Below are 17,199 nucleotides of genomic sequence, written 5' to 3'. Positions count from 1 at the left end.
GTAAGTGCTCAAAAAATTAGCAACTATTGTATTATGATGGTCTGTTGGGACTAGGTGGTGAGACTTGGTCATTAAGGTGCAACAGGAAATGAAAAAGGAGCAGAAGGGATTGAAGGTGGTGGGGACACAAAAACATAAATGCAGCCCACTTTGTGATTTTGCCTAGGGCTGATCCTCCTAACAGCCTAGTCTCAGCTATCTGTAGGATGTTCATCCACAGCATAATTTCAACAGTCCACACACATTTAGGATTCTTCTAAAACACACTTACTCTAATGTGTATTCAGCCTGAGCTAAAATTAATCAGGAAAGAAAACATTTTTTTCCGAATGTGGATAGATTACCAAATACACGTATTTTTCAATATAGTTCAATCCAAAGCTGGGCCGATTAACACTGGTTAGCTGCCTAAACTACTTTAATATCACTTCTTTTTCCTCTAATCCTTTTATAGCTTTAATGTCTATTTCTGACAACCAGTACTTAATGACAGACCAGAGGTTTCCCAAATACTATACAAACTCAAATTTTTAAAGCTCCCAAATTATAAATGTGCTGTGTTCCAAAAGGTATGCATATGTATTGTGCGTATATACAATTTTTTTCAAACTGAAAACTTAGACCATGGGAAGATTTTGCTAAATCAGGTTGTTGTTTTTTTTTTTTTTAAGGAAGATTAGCCCTGAGCTAACTGCTGCCAATCCTCCTCTTTTTGCTGAGGAAGACTGGCGCTGAGCTAACATCCGTGCCTATCTTCCTCCACTTTATACGTGGGACGCCTGCCACAGCATGGCTTGCCAAGAGATGCCATGTCCGCACCCAGGATCCGAACTGGCAAACCCCAGGCCGCTGAAGCAGCACATGGGCACTTAACCGCCGCGCCACCGGGTCGACCCCTAAATCAGGTTTTTATAAAGGTTATATGCAGTAATTTGATTCTGAGATACTCCCAAGAGCCTAGGAAACTAATAATATGGTCAGAAGATTGTATATTTGCATGAAAAGAGTAGAAAATATTGTTGAAAAACTTAATTGCCAAATTAAAATAATACTGAGTAAATTACTAGGTAAAATAGTATTTATTTTGTGATATACTTATTTTGAAAATCAGGCTTGGGGTAATACAGGTCTCATAAGAATAAGGAAATCTATTGAGACTTTAAGGGAAATTTTTGCTTTAAGAAGCTTTAGCAAGGACTAGAAGCCAAGTACAATCCAAGAAGCACAATTTTAGTTACTGTAATAAATCACTTCTGGGATTTGCCTTTATCCTCCAGTTAATTACTAACTTTCTGCTATTCTACTTGCTTAGATGTACTATAATAATACCTATCTCACAGGGATGGAGAAATAACAAAATAAGATTCGGGGTAAGAGAAGAGAGGGCAAGGAAGAGAGACATGGTCAGGTAGCTACTACAGGGACCACCAGGTAAGAGTGGCCTCCTCTGAGATGCTTCAAGAGTAGAAGCCAGGTGCCTTTACATCTAAATGATAATACCCATGGAAAGGCATTAAAAATAAATACCTCACATTTCGTATATTTTTCAACTTTTTGATCTTAATTCATTTGTAATTGTCCAAACAATACATGATTTGGGGAGTGGGGAGTTCATCCATTCACTCAACAAATATTTTTAAGACCTGACTATGCCAGCACTATGATAGGTTCTGGGGCACAGTCCTTGATCTCACAGAACTGATGATTTATCAAGAAACATAAATAAGCAAGTAAAATCAACTACAGAGTCTATGAAGCTACAGGGTATGATGGGAGTAAGTACCAGTGGGATCTAAATCAGACTAGAGTGTGCTAACTGACGTTTCCTGGGCGGAGTAAGCACCATAAATCTCTGCAGGTTTATGGAAGGGCAATAAGAGGAAGAAAGCATAGTATAGCAGTTCAGAAATCAGGCTCGGTACTTCTGTCGCCGGCCAAGATGATGTAACAGGGACTAGACTTACTCTTCTGCTAAAATGAGAAATAGGTAGGTAGGTAGATAGATATATAAATAACTGCAAAAATATATAAAACTACAGTTGCCAAGACCTTCAACTTCAGGCAACAAAGGACAGTGATCCCTGAGAGACAAGAAACCAATGGGTGAGCTCTATGTTTACCCCAGTGTTATGGGCTGAGTTGTGTTCCCCCCAAATCCATATGCAAAGCCCTAATCTCCAGTACCTATGAATGTGATTATACTTGGAGATACGGCCTCTGAAGAGGTGATTCAGTCAAAATGAAGCCCTAATCTAACCTGCCTACTTTCTTGCTAAGAAGAGGAAATTTGGACATACAAAGAGACATCGGGGATGCACAAGCAGACAGGAAAGATGACATGAGGACACAAGGAGATGGCAGTTACCTGCAAGGCAAGGAAAGAGGCCTCGGAAGAAACCAACCCTGCTGACACTTGGAACTAAGATCCCTAGCCTCCAGAACTATGAGAAAATAATTTTATGTTGTTTAAGCCACTCAGTCTGTGGCATTTTGTTATGGCAGCCCTGGTGAACTAATATATCAGTTTACTGCCTTAAGAGAATTTCCAGGCCATGGTGGAGGAATGGTGAAATAGATATAGCCTAGAAGATTCCCTGAGTTGAAGAGATGTAGCTGAGTTCAGGGAAAATAATGCAGTAGAGTTCAGAGACCAGTGTACCAGAGAAGACAGAGGTGTGCAGAGAGAGCACTCCGGAGATCTGTGGAGGGTCCCCCTCAGGACTCAGTGGAGTACTGATCAGTGTATGCATGTGAGACAACTACCTGAGACCTGGGCAAAAGCCACCAGTGAGGATTAGCGTGAACAGTTTCTAGTGTTCTCAGAGAGCCTGGAACAAGATTCCACCACGCTGACTGGAAGATGACATACTTCACAATATAATTGATAGAATACAAAGAAGGGTCTTGTCTCAACAGTGAGAAATAATTAGCCCTACATTAAAAGCTGCTCAAATACCAGCTAATAAATCTTAAAAGACCCTAAAGGATCAAACTGTGCCCAAGTAACTAAATTGAGTGTTATAGGAATACAAAAATATTCAACATATAGCAAAACTCACAATTTCTGGCATCCAATTAAGACTAACAGATGCAAAGAAACAGGAAAATAGAACCCACAATGAGGAGAAAAATCAACCAATCAAAACTGACCAGGAATTAACAAACACATTAGATTTAGCAGAAAATGACATTGAATTTATTATTATAAATGTGGCCCAGATGATCAAAGAGTTAAGTAGAGGCATGGAATATATGAAAAATAGACCCAAACTGAACTTCTAGAGATGAAAATTATAATATGTGAGATAAAAAATATATTAGATAAGTTAATGGCATATAAGACAATGCAGAAGAAAAAATTAGTGAACATGAAGGCATAGCAATAGAAAGTATCTAAAAGAAAATATAAACCTAATAAAGATCCAAGATAAAAAGAAAAAGAGCATCAGTGAGCCATGGCACACAGCTTGTAGTAGCATAATATACACGTAATTAGCATCGCTGAAAACGTAGGGGGCAAAAAAAATTTTGAAAATATAAAGTGTGACATTTTTCCAAATTTGATAAAAAAATTATAAGCCCACAGATCCAAGAAAGTCAATGAACTCTAAACATAAGAAACATTAAGAAAAATGCATCAAGCTACTTTATAACCAAATTGCTCAAAACCAGCGATAAAGATAATCTTTAAAGAAGACAGAGAAAAATATGCTATATACAGAGGAAGAAAGATAAGAATGACAGTATTTCTCATCCAAAATAATGCAAGTGAGAAGACAGGAGAACATTTTTAAAGTAGTGAAAGAAAATACCGTGTCAACCTAGAATCCTATGCCCAGCAAAATTGTCCTTCAAAAAAAAAAGGTGAAATAAAGATATTTTCAGACATACCAAAGCTACAGAATTTATCATCAACAGATAACACTACAAGAAATGATTTTTAAAAAAAGGTCCATCAGGCAGAAAGAAAATGAGGCCAGAAAGAAATCTGGATCCATATACAGGAATGAAGAGCACTGGACATGCCAACTACATGGGTATATATATATTTTCCTTATTAGTTAAATTTATTTAAAATATAATTGATCACCTAATAATAGTAATGAGATCTTGTGGGGCTTATAATACATGTTTAAGTTAAATATGTGACAAAAGAACATAAAAGCCAGGAGAAAGAGAACGGAAGACTATAACTGTAGGTTCTTAAATGATAGGTGATGTGGCACAAAATCACCTGAAGGCAGACTATGATAAGTGTAAGATACATACAATAAACTCAAAAGTAAACACTAAAATAATAAAAAACAAAGAGTTATACCTAATACAGCAACAAAAGATCTAAAATGAAATCATGCAAAATTATTAATCTAAAAGAAGGCATAAAGAGGAAAATGGAAGCAAAGAAGTAATAGAACAAATAGAAAACAAATAGCAAGATAATAGACTAAAACCTAACCATATTAATAATCAATTTAAATGCCAATAGCCTAAATACTTCAGTAAGAGACACAGATTATCCTATTAAATAAATAACAAGACCCACCTATATTGTGTTTATAAGAAATGCACTTTAAATATAAAGACACAAATAAGTTAAAATTAAAAGGATGAAAAAATTATATACCATTTAACACATGTCAAAAGAAAGCCAGAGAAGCTGTATTAATATTAGACAAAGTAGATTTCGGAGCAAAGAGTATTATCAGAGATAAACATCATTTCATAATAATAAAGGGGTCAATTCATCTAGAGGACATAATTTAAAATATGCACACAACGAGACAGCTTCAAAATATATGAAACAAAAACTGACAGAAATGCCAGGAGAAAGACAAATCCACTATTATAATCAATTTTGATACACCTCTCTCTCAAGAAATTGATGGAACATGTGGACAAAAATCATCAATGATATAGAAAATTTGCACACCACTATCAATCAAGTTGACTTAATTGATATCTAGAGAACCAAGGAGAATACACATTTTTTTCATGTGCACATACAACATTTACCAAAATAGACCATATTTCAGTCTATACAAGAAGTCTCAATAAATTTAAAAAGAGTCCAGTTAAATAAAGTTTGTTCTCTGAACATAATGGAATTAAATTAGAAATCAGTAATAGAAAGACATCTGAAAAATCACCAAATATTTGAAATCTAAATAGGACACCTATAAATAATCCTCCAAGTCAAAGAAGAAATAAAAGGGGAATTTAGAAAGTATTTTGAACTGAATGAAAATGAAAACACAACATATCAAAATTTGGGGATGCCACTAGAGTAGTGTGCAGACAGAAATTTATAGCACTACAGGCCTACATTAGAAAAGAAGAAAGGTCTTAAGAAAACAATTTCAGTTTCCACCTTAAAAACTAAGAAAGACCAAATTCAACCAAAGGAAACAGAAGGGAAAGAAAAAAACCCAGAAAAGATCACAGTGGAAACCAAAGAAAGAGAAAAGCAATATAGAAAAATCAATGAGACCAACGTTGGATCTTTGAGAAGATTAATAAAATTGATAAACTTTTAGTCAGATTGATCCTAAAAGAAGAGAGATGATACAAATTATCAACTGTTAGGAATAAGAGGGGTGACATCACTTCAGATTCTACTGATGGAAAAAAAGAAAATATTGTGAAAAACTTTATACCCGTATATTGACAACTTAAATGAAACGGACCGTTTCTCTGAAATATACACACTACCGAAACTCATTCCAGAAGAAACAGATAACCCAAAGGAATTAGAATTTGTTGTTAAGTGTCTTCCCACAAAGAAAACTCTAGGCTCAAATGGCTTCACTAGTGAATTCTATCAAACATTTAAGGAAGAAATTATATTAACTCTATACAAACTCTTCCAGAAAACTGAAGACATAGTAATGCTTTCCGATTTACCAAAACCAAAGGCATCGCAAGGGAAGGAAACTACAGACCAATGTCCCTCATAAATATAGATGCAAAAATTCTAAACAAAATTTTAGCAAATCAAATCCAGCAATCTATAGAAAGAATTATACATCATGACCAAATGGGGTTTATTGTAGGAATGTAAGATTGGATTACCATTCGAATATCAATCAATGTAACTGACTATATTAAACACAGTATCATCTCAACAGATACAGAAAAGGCATTTGTCAAATTACAATGTTCATTCCTGATTTAAAAAAAATTCTCAGCAAATCAAGAATCGAAGAGAACTTCCACAACCCAAGGAAGAACATCTACAAAAGACCTACAGCTAACATCACATGCACACATGCGTTAAATATGAGCTGTTATTAGTATGTTATTTTTTTCATTGCCAAGAAAGGAAGAAATTAAAACTCAGCTTTATAGATACTCAAAAATCTCCTTCACCAAATTCTGAGTATTAAAATAAAGGAAACACAGAAATAACAAAATACAAACAACTTTAAAAACTCTATCCACAATGTTTACAAAACAAAGAAAAATATTAACTGGGATTGAAGGGCTGAGAGACAGCAGACCCATACTTCACACTTGGGGAGAGCCCTCGGTCTCCCTTGCGAACCTCATTTCTATTAGTGCTCTCCTGCAAATACACAATACATAATCCACTACCTGGTAACGGTGCAGGGCAGCCCAAAGCAATTTCTGCTTTCAGGAGATACCGTATCTTTTTTGATAACTCTGCCAAATTATCATTTAAATAAACTTCTGAACATCCTTAAGGTAAAATTCAAAATGAAAATCTAGGAAGTCTGTTCTATTTAAATTCCTGTCAAATAAGCGATCCAAACTGCGCTAAAGATGGCAGTAATCCTCATGTGAACAAACTTCTATCATTGTCATATTCCGCTTAGACTAGTTTAATAAATGTCTAAGGAAGATATTCAGTAGCCTTCCATGCTGGTTAGTGTTGTAAATTGCCATTTTCATTAAAGTAGGTCCTAAAAGGGACAGTGGAACATGGTAAAAGAGACAAATTAGCTACTTAACTCTCTGCTTACCATCCACCATACTAGAGGCAGAAAAATAATTTATGTATTTTGAAATATAGATTCTAGAACATTAGCTTCGAAAAACAACAGAAATAACATGACAACCGTTGTATATCAATATGAATACTTGATCAGGCGTTACAGTGGTTGCTTTGCATATTACCTTATTTAAACCTCACAATGGCTGTTACAAATCTTATTTTACAGATGAGAAAGCTGAAGCTCAAATGGTTAAATATGTTTGTGATACTACAAATCTGATAAGTGGTATAGCCAGTTTTTATTCATCAACAAATGGAGAATAGCCAATCTCTGAATGACCACAACGGTTCATTTAATAAGCCACCGGGCCATCAAGATGAGATACCTTTCCTTTATATAGTGGGAGAAGGACAATTTTCGAACGGAAGGTAGGTAAGAAAATGCTTGACTGCAGGGGCATCAGACTGATCAAATCTGAGGAAGGAGCATGTATGCAAATGAGTGTCTGGAACTTGATTCTCTATATACTTCTTGGAAATTCTTTATGTATTTCCAGGAGCACATATACTGTTTGAAAACGACTGAGTTAATACATGCCAGCCATACAATAAGTGCTCAGTGAAGGCAGACGACTATAGAGAAGGAATGTATCGAACCACTGATGCAAATATGCTGGTCATCATAAAAACTGCATTTTTCAATCTGAATATTAATCAATGGACATCCTGGCTTCTAGTGCTCTCTAAACATGTTAATGTTAAGTTTTGCCATAAAAGCCTGATTCCCGTTCAGGTTGCTGACCAATCCAGTTTCTGGGCCTGCAAAGCTGTGGATCTGACCCTGAATGGCACAGCCCCTGATGCTACCCAGACATCATTTAGAAGAATTTTGGTAGCAGATCTTTTACTAAATAAATCTGTTAACTGCTCCCTCCCACCAATGTTTAATATCGACCTGTTATCTGATATCTTGCACATTTATCCAGGTAATGTACATAAATCTATTTAAAAACAATAAAAGATGATCTCTAACACTCCTTAAATCTCTTTACTCTTTCTTGCTCTCTTTTGAGTATAAAAAACTAAGTAAAACTTCAAGAAATGGATTGTTTATACCACATAGTTCAACAATTTAGTTCAGTTTTGACTGTGTCTAGCATTGTGGTAACTGGAAGGTATAAAGAATCACCAAGACAGCATGAAGAAAATCTCAAAAGCCAGCGTGAGATTGCTTATAATGGGAAATTATATTTTTTAAAACGTACTTCTATTTCCTGTTCGGCTTCCCCTTGTTTTCTGTCAAGCAATTGATTTTTTTCCACTTTTAAATCAGTATAATTAGTGAGGCAAGCTAATATCTATCAAAATTAGAGTAACAATTGAAAATATGCAGGTTGGCTCCTGACCTGAGCTTTCTCAGTACCATCAGCTCACTCTGGCTTTAGTTTCTTGTATTATCATCAGAGAATCAACTGCAGGAATTCTACTTTTAGTTGAATAATATGCCATAATTTTCCATACATGGTATTTTATTTGATAAAATACTTTGATGAAATCAAGTAACTGCATCTTTTCGTTAAGGAGAGTGACCCACAGAGGCCAGTACTACACTTTTTCCAGGGCCTCATGCTTCTCACTGCAGTAAAAGGAAACCAATAAATATGGTGTACATGCTATTAGGCAGGATGCTGGGTGACCAGAAAGCAAGTTATCATAAATCATCCTTAACTGAGAATCCGGTGCACGTTTTCCCCAGGTGGCTCCAGTTTGTAGCCAAAGGCCCCAAACTGTAGCTTCTCTTTAAAGGGCAGGCCTGAGAAACAAAGCTGTATAGTCAGGAAGGTGAGCCGGCGCTTGGGGAGACAGACCCAACAGGTCAACAAAAGTGTAAAACCTTCTCAAATAAGCAAAGACAGAATATTTAGAAAATTGAGTTTTAATTCCAAAACAAGCTTCGAAAGTAAATCTCCTGCTACTTCAGCAAAGGTGGTGATGACATTTTGACATTAGAAAAGGTAAATGTCTCTTCAGTTCTCATAAGTGGGCAGTAATCCCACAGGCAGATGTGACCACGTTTTCTAAAGAATAAAAGATGACAAAAATGGTGTTGCCATAGATCTAATATAGCTTCCAATGGAAGTTTCTACATTTAAGAATCAATTTCTCAAGTTGGTGGGATATGAAGAGCTCTGTCCCACAGTGTGACCTCAGGTAAATCTCTTCACTTCTCTGGGCCTGTTTACTCGTTCATAGAACAAGGGGCTTGGACTATGTGTGTCCATTAAGTTACATGTTAGAACTAAAAGTAAAGGTTTCCAGGGGCTAATTGTGGCCAACAGTAAGTTGGTAAAAGAGATCACATACAATTTATAAATATGCCTTGTTCTTGGTTTGACACAGTGTGGAAATGCAGCAAACATAAAATTTTACCTCTCTCTTCAGTATTTGATACTTATAACTACAAAAAATTTCCAAAGATAAGATTCATAAATAAATGAGAAATATTTTCAGTCACCACTATTGCAACTATTACTACTAGTAGTCTAAATTTATTGAAAACTTATTATGGGCTAGGCACTGAGTTAAGGGCTTTACATATATTTTATCTATCTATTATTCATTAATTAATTGACTTAGCAGCCTTGAAACTTGTTTTCTAAATTGGCAGTTTCAGGCTCAAGTAAAATAAGTAGTGGTTTAAGAGACAAGCTGGTTGAGACTCCTGGCAAGATATTTATGAGTATACAAGCTTCAAAATAATTTATTTTTAGTGACTTACTGGGAAAATTCAATTTTTTTCTTTTTCTTTCTTTCTTTCTTTCTTTTTTTTTTTTGATGAAGAAGTTGGCCCTAAGCAAACACCTGTTGCCAATCTTCCTCTTTCTGCTTGAGGAAGACTCACCTTGAGCTAACATCTGTGCCAATCTTCCTCTATTTTGTAGGTGACATGCCACCATAGCATGGCTTGATGATCGGTGTGTAGGTCCACACCAGGGATCTAAACCCGAGAATCCCGGGCCACTGAAACAGAGCACACAAACTTAACCACTAAGTCACCACGCCGGCTCTGAATATTCAATTTTGATTCTACGACTTTTCTTTCATCTTTTTTTATTCCATTACATACATACACAGGTACATACATACATATTTTAATGCCCAAACAAATCTATGATGTAGGTACTATTATTTTCAGAATTTTACAGATGAGGATACTGAAATAAAGGAAAGTCTTTGAGTTCTCTCAGTTTGAAGTCATAAGTTATGCCTGTCCAAGGCCTATGTTCTTAGCCACTCTGTGATAATTCGATGCAGCATGAAGTCTGACATTTCCACAGGTAACGCTACCACTCTGTTCGTAGAAACAGCTAATAGAAAATTTACTTTCATCCAAATTATCGCATAAGTCAAAATAATAAAATATTATCTATATATCTCTATTATAACAAAGTAAAATAACCAGAAATTTGCCTAAAACAATGATACCTACTGTTATAAAATGTCATAAAGCCAACCTTTACCATGTATTTCTTTCAAAACCAGAAATTCCCGTATTAAGCCAAAAGTTATTGTGCTTCTAGTTTTTCCCACTAATCTAAAAGTACCTTTTAGATGGCACCATGATAACTGCATCTCTCAAAGTAAAAATGGGAAGATGACTGAATGTCCTCTAAGTATTTCACTACTGTCTCAAATGATCTGGGGCACAGACGACATCACCAACATTTGAGGAAACACTGAAGCTCAAAATTGAAAACATCTTTACACTAGGCCAATATCATTGCAAAATTAATTATATTATAAAAATTGTAGGCCATGTCTAACATAAGGGCATGGGGTGTGTAACATTCTACTAATTGCTTTTTATCACGTAAACCTAAGATTCAAAACAGTAATGAAAAATTTCAGGTGCTGCATATTTAAAAGTTCTGAAATATAATCAATCCAGGAAGAAATTAAAGATGCTGCTGCTGTTGCTAGGAGAAAGGAACTTTTATTATTTTGCAATAGCTCAAAATTATTCATTAAAATTCATTTTTGGAAAAGTCTAAATTCAGCTTCTAAGAATCAGTTGCCAATTTACAATTTTAGAAATGTCAATAACTTTAAAATAACAAAATCTGCATATTTTTTCTAAAAATTACTTTTACATATCTCTCAAGAATATAAGTAATAAGTTTGCATTTGTAAATGTTCCAAATACTTAAATGATTGCAGCACAAAGATTTAACACAAAAGGACTCATTAGCTACAAACGCCATCTTGTGGTCCTTTTTTTTATTATTTTGTAGTATTAGTCTGTAGACCTCTAACTCAAGATCTGCTAAAGACAGAAAGAGCCCTAGAAATAATGTATTCCATTTCTCTCATTTTTACACACGGGAAATTGGGGCTCCAAAAGCTCTAATACATTGGAAATCTTCATAAGGAAGAATAAATACAAGAGCCAAAATTTGAATTCATATCTTTTCAACTCACACTTTTTCTATACCATTTACACGCTGTCTTTGACCAATGACAAGCCAAGTACATGAAGTCTGTCCTTAGTACAAGACATGTCAAACACCAAGCTTACCTGTGTTTGTTTAAACATACAGTGAAAGCACAGCAAACTTAAAGGAGCACAGTTACCTAGGGATTACTGGAAAATTATCAAGGCACAGCTATGATATTTAAGTGCATTATTTCAAAGCATTTCACATAAATTATCTAATTTTATTCTTCTAAAGAGTTGTGAGGGGTGTGTGTGGATGAGGGTGGAGGAAGGGAAGGAGTATCAATACCCCTATTTGATTGATTGGAAACCTGGGTTTAGAGAGGCTATGAGTAAGATCTAGTGGCAGGCATCCTGACAGCCAACTTTAACTTTTTTTTTATTAGTAAACCTGTCTTCTTTCTCCAAAATTTTATATCATACAGTGTGTGCATGTTCATGTGTGTGTTTTAAATAATTTCTTCCTTTTCTTTACAGGAACAGCCATAGTTTATAGTTTGTCATCTATAAAGCACAGTAAGATGAAAGTCCTTGATTCAGAAACTAGATATTTTTAGAAATTATTTCATTACACTATGTAATCTCCTATTCAAATCCCTGATTATCTTGAGAAAAACTTATCTTGTCTAAAGGGTGGGAAGAGGCACAGAATGTCTGTGCTATGGCATAACTGTCCATTTCACAGCTAAGCTCAATTTCATTTGTACAGATTAATTGAGAAATAATTATATCACAGAATATAGGAGATTGGTGAAAATTTTAACAGAAGTCTTTAAGAAAGCGAAAATCTGCAAAACAACAAAAATCTTTAAGACATATGAAACATAATAAAAGATGTCCATAGTTATGTGGAAATATGAGCTGTAGCTATGGCTTTTGACTATGCAATTCAGAGCAGAAATCTTCACTTAATAAAACAACAGAATAGTTCATTTCATAATACTTTAGAACTCTAAAAATGACAAACACTTAACTTTAAGGTTTCCTTAGAAGTAAATAAAAATCATATTGTGCTGCATTTAAAATGAATTCTATAATTGACTGTGTTTACATACTTTATATAATACTTGAATATTAAGTAGATTATAGACCTTTTTTTCTTTTGGTGAGGAAGATTAGCCTTGAACTAACATCTACCACCAAACCTCCTCTTTTTCCTGGGGAAGATTGGCCCTGAGCTAACATGTGTGCCCATCTTCCTCTATTTTATATGTGGTACACCTGCCACAGCATGGCTTGATAAGTGGTACGTAGGTCTGAGCCTGGGATCCGAACCTGCAAACCCTGGGCTGTGGAAGTGGAGCATGCGAACTTAACCACTATGCCACCAGGCTGGCCCCAAATAGATTATAAACTTTTTTTTTTTTTTGAGGAAGATTAGCCCTGAGCTAACATCTTCCACCCATCCTCCACTTTTTGTTGAGGAAGACTGGCCCTGAGCTAACACCCCTGCTCATGTTCCTCTATTTTTTTTTATATGTGGGACACCTGCCACAGCATGTTTGACAAGTGGTGCATAGGTCCACACCAAGGACCCGAACTGGTGAACCCTGGGCTGGCAAAGTGGAAGGTGCAAACTTAACTGCTGAGCCACCGGGCTGGCCCTAGATTACAAACTTTTAAATGAGAAAAGGCACTACCTATGTTAAGTGTAAGAGATGAACAGACTCTTAGAAAACAGAAGGAATTTTATAGCAGTGCTTCTCAAACTATCTGTGGTGAAGAACACATCTTTTTCTTTCAATCTGCTAAGGAGCATTAGGTGGTGCTACTAAGCATGGCTAGTCTGCAATTCATGCCACATGAGATCACCACAAAAGCTGGACAATACCCAAATTGGCCAATACCTTGTTCAACAAAACGAGTCTACTAATCACAGACTTGGATGTGACGGTGATGTCTAATTGCTATGGAAGATTTTAATTGATTGCTTTCAAGTTCTGAATTTGTCTTCTTCTGAATCTGTAATAAACAGCTTTTGGACTGGGCATCAGTCCACACTTTCAGTCGCATTACTTTAGACATCAAGATAACTGCTCAAGGTTTCCCAAACTGTGTTCCATGATATGCTAATCCTGCAAGAATTTCTGATCTACTCAAGGAAATTATGTCTTCAGAATCACAAACCCTATAAGCCCGTAAAAGATGCTGAGAACTTCTTTAAATAAACCTGTTTATCTTTATTTAATCCAAACTTATTCAACTACAGAATCTTTTCTTTCAAGGTTAACATTTATTAAAATTACAAAAAACTAATTTTCTATAAAATGCATTGAGATACTCTAGTATAGACAGAACTGCTGATTTACACTATTCAACAATTGCTTAAAAACTCCCAGTGGCAGGGAACTTATTTCTTGGCAATGCAATTCAATACAATTTAATTCATAGTAAATTTTAATTCATAGGAAATAATTCTTTTTTGTGAGTTCATATTACACAATGTCCAAGAATTGATTCTAGAACTGTTCTCTGAAGTAACAATAAAATATGTACTCTTTCCATGACTGCTTTCCAAATACCTTTCTTCTTTTCCAATTCCTTCGATGAAGATGCATTTCTAAGACCAACATCATCATATAACCTTATGCTGACTAGATCTTACATCTACATCTTAGTTTGTCAACGTTACTCTCAAAATGTATCATCAGGACTGAATTCAGTATTTGGGATAGCTGGTCAAAAATGGAAATAATTACTTTGCTCTCTCTCCTCTTTTTTTTAGTTAGAAGTGTCTTCTAACATAACAAGACCTTAATATGACTCTCATAAAACTAAAATTTTGAAAAAGCAAATTTCAATGTGGTCACTGAGATAAATTAAATGAGCTGACCTCTACGAAGTGTACCATCATTCTACCTACTGAAGATAATCTTACTGCAAAATAATTTTGGCTTGAGTGTAAAGATGTCTTCAGAAAAACACTAGATAGAGGTAGATTTACTGCTTGGAATATGAAAGCAGGACCTTGTCATCAACGTAGAGGGTCATATTTACTTTCTTATTTGCTGTGATAGAGGAGTATTCATCTGTATCACTGAAAAGCTGCATCAAATTATTGAGGTATAAGTGCAAAAGGTAGCTGACTACAACAAAGAGGTCTTTTAAGCCAAGTGGAATTGAAATTTACTGTGTCAAGAGTTCATGGTTACCTAAACTTCTTCAGACGGTTTTACAATAAGGCTCTAATGAGCATGAGAAGCCTTACATTTCTATCAGCTCCCTAAGTGTTTTCTAGAGAATATTTCAGACATTTATTCCATAAATGGCCTCTGTGAGCAAATAAATCTGACATTAAACAAAGGTGAACAGGTTTTGTTCCTAAAGAGTTTCTTAGAAACTTAAATGTGCTAAAGTATATTGCTCATCTTCCCCAATAAAGTGGAACAGTACAACCTAGATGGAAGGCACTCGGCCATCAAGCTGTCACACCTAATAACAACCAAAGTAAAATCAATGGCAGTAAATGATTGTGTGATCAACTATGTCCCCAAATCTACAAGCAATAGACACACAAAGAACAATGCCCAGGAACTTCCTCTGAGCTTTGTGATAGCCAATTAAAAAACATTATTTATAAAATGTTTTTAATGTAGATTTCCCTCAGCTCAGCTTGTAATTCTTGCCTCTTCGCTTATCCAAGATTCCCGGTACAATCTATCAAACAGAGAAGGCAGCCTCCTGGCCTCTGTGGTAGCTAATCTCCAAAGATGCACCCCACCTCCCAAATCAACCAATAATAGAGGACCATAATAGCCTCCCAGGAGCAGTGCAAGCATTATTGATGATTTTGTTTCCATAATCAATGGTGAAGCTTCTCATTAGACAGTAAGAATACAAAGTTTTAAAGTCTTAGGATGACACAAGATTATTCCATCTCTGTTTCCCTTGCTCTCATAATTATTACTGTGTACCTTTAGATTCTATTTGAAATAAGAACTGATCACTCACCAGAAAATCATTTCCACGGCATAGATGGTAAAAAGACGGACAGATTAATCATTAAAAAATCAGTAGTGTTTTTCTCTTTACTAAAAATACAAAGGGGAAAGCTCCTAGGTATTCAATGGATTACCATTTAATGGCATGAAGATGAAAACTCGATGTTTTCCTTTTGAAGAACGTGACCATCCTAAATGAACTGGATGGTGCATAGAAAAGTGGTGTGATATAGCCTGAATTTGCTAATCCAGACAATCAGGCTTCCAGTTAGTGCCTCTCAGTGAGTAAGAAAGCAGATAATGTGAGTACAAGAATGCAATGGATTGGAAAATTTCACTAGTATAAAAATGGTTAGGTTGAGTAAATATCTAAGCATCTCAGCCTCTCAAGCTGGTGTGTTTGCTTTCCAGGAAATCTAGCCTACACATAATGGGAATCTATTCAACCCTAGGGTGTAGAATGTAGTTCTGAAACATTCTTCAAAGAGTTCCAAAGATACAGACTGCTTTTTTCTGAAAGGCTCTTTTAAAAACACCAGGAAATTTGTCTTCCTGAGTCCTAGGGGTTAGGTCAGTTATCAGCTTTAGTAAACGTTATGAGGCACGATTGTAAAAAGAAAACTACCCTGATATGGCTTCAAAACTCCCTGTGCTAGACAACTCTGAATTATTCCAGCTCTAACCAACTTCTTTGTTCTTATGATTAGGAAAGGGAGTTGAGACACATTAACTGTAAAGAAAGTATCTGTTTACTCAGTTTCATTCTAAGAGATTGTCAATATAAAAAATAATTTAAATGGTTCAATACAGACCATTTACCACGCCTTTGTCCCAACATTTCAAAGGAAAGCTCAAAAACTACCTGTCATTCCTTGGGATCAAAATTATACTAAATAACTCTATATGGGTAAATGCTCTACCATGTCTATCCTTCTCTCTACAAGAACGGCTGTTCACAAAGAGTTGAGCAGTATTAGGCAATGGTGTTTCGTGTGTATCAGAAATTGCAGAGGTTAACTATTCTGCAAACAGATGTCATTGTTCCGGTATTCCCCAAAACCTTCTCTGGAGCTGATTTGAGTATTCACCTACAAAAGAAAAGTGGCGTGCGTTTCTCCTGAGCGAGCAGAAGTCTGTCGATCTTCCCTACATAAGGCAGTTTAGAATTAAAGGCTTCAACTAGTGCTTTGTAACCGTTGCTTTGGGGCTGCTAAAGTAAGGGCTTCCGTACTGCTCATTGGAAAAAGTACACCCCCAGCTTTCTCTTTTTGTGGCAGTGGACAGCTGTTGTTTTAGTCTTCCTTCAAATACACTGGATTTTAGTTGCCTTCTATTTATATTTGCTTAAATCTTTCAACTTATATTTTCATTCACCTTGATGGAGAAAACGAGGAGAAGTGAAATAGAAATGAAGTAGTTCTGTTTTCTCAGTTTCCATAACATGGTTTCCATTAGCAATTCATTTTACTAAGTTTATTAGAGCTTACTACTTACTAATTTTCTGCTTCCAAAAGAGGCTGCTCACACATACTTCCATTTGACTTTAGTACTCACTTTTGTGCCCCAAAACCTCACTTCCTCCTGAAATGTGCCCTCCCTGACACTGTCCATTTCTTCTGGATTCATCTTTGACTGTATCCCTCTCTCTACGCCTCTGCCTTTCATGGTCTATGGTCCAAAGGTGTCATCATATCTGATTCTTTAGTGCTCCACTGTTTTTCTTTTCAGAATTGTCATTCCTCTTATGTCATATTCTCTTCTTGGGTCTGTAACTTTGAAATTATAACTGAGTTTTCTGTAATTTTTTTAAA

The 17,199-nt window shown here is 35.6% G+C and overlaps 1 protein-coding gene across 7 annotated transcripts in view; it reads right to left on the bottom strand.

Annotated features, from left to right (window-relative positions):
* Nucleotides 1-17,199, bottom strand: part of SNX7 (sorting nexin 7) — a 96,235-nt gene that overhangs the window by 944 nt on the left and 78,092 nt on the right. For 2 of the 7 annotated variants that reach the window (XM_070486891.1, XM_070486896.1), the window contains one exon: nt 9,855-9,973. The exons of 3 other annotated variants lie outside the window; for them this stretch is intronic. In XM_070486891.1, the coding sequence (XP_070342992.1) occupies nt 9,884-9,973 (90 nt within the window). In that variant the 3' untranslated portion in view covers nt 9,855-9,883. Of the gene's footprint in view, nt 1-8,872; nt 9,031-9,854; nt 9,974-17,199 lie in introns of those variants that run through there. 2 more of the 7 variants (XM_070486892.1, XM_070486895.1) reach the window with 2 other exon arrangements.

This window comes from Equus asinus, chromosome 16, assembly GCF_041296235.1.
Source record: "Equus asinus isolate D_3611 breed Donkey chromosome 16, EquAss-T2T_v2, whole genome shotgun sequence".
Lineage (NCBI taxonomy): Eukaryota > Metazoa > Chordata > Mammalia > Perissodactyla > Equidae > Equus > Equus asinus.
Note: the sequence above shows the minus strand (reverse complement) of the source record. Positions and strands in the feature narration are given on the sequence as shown.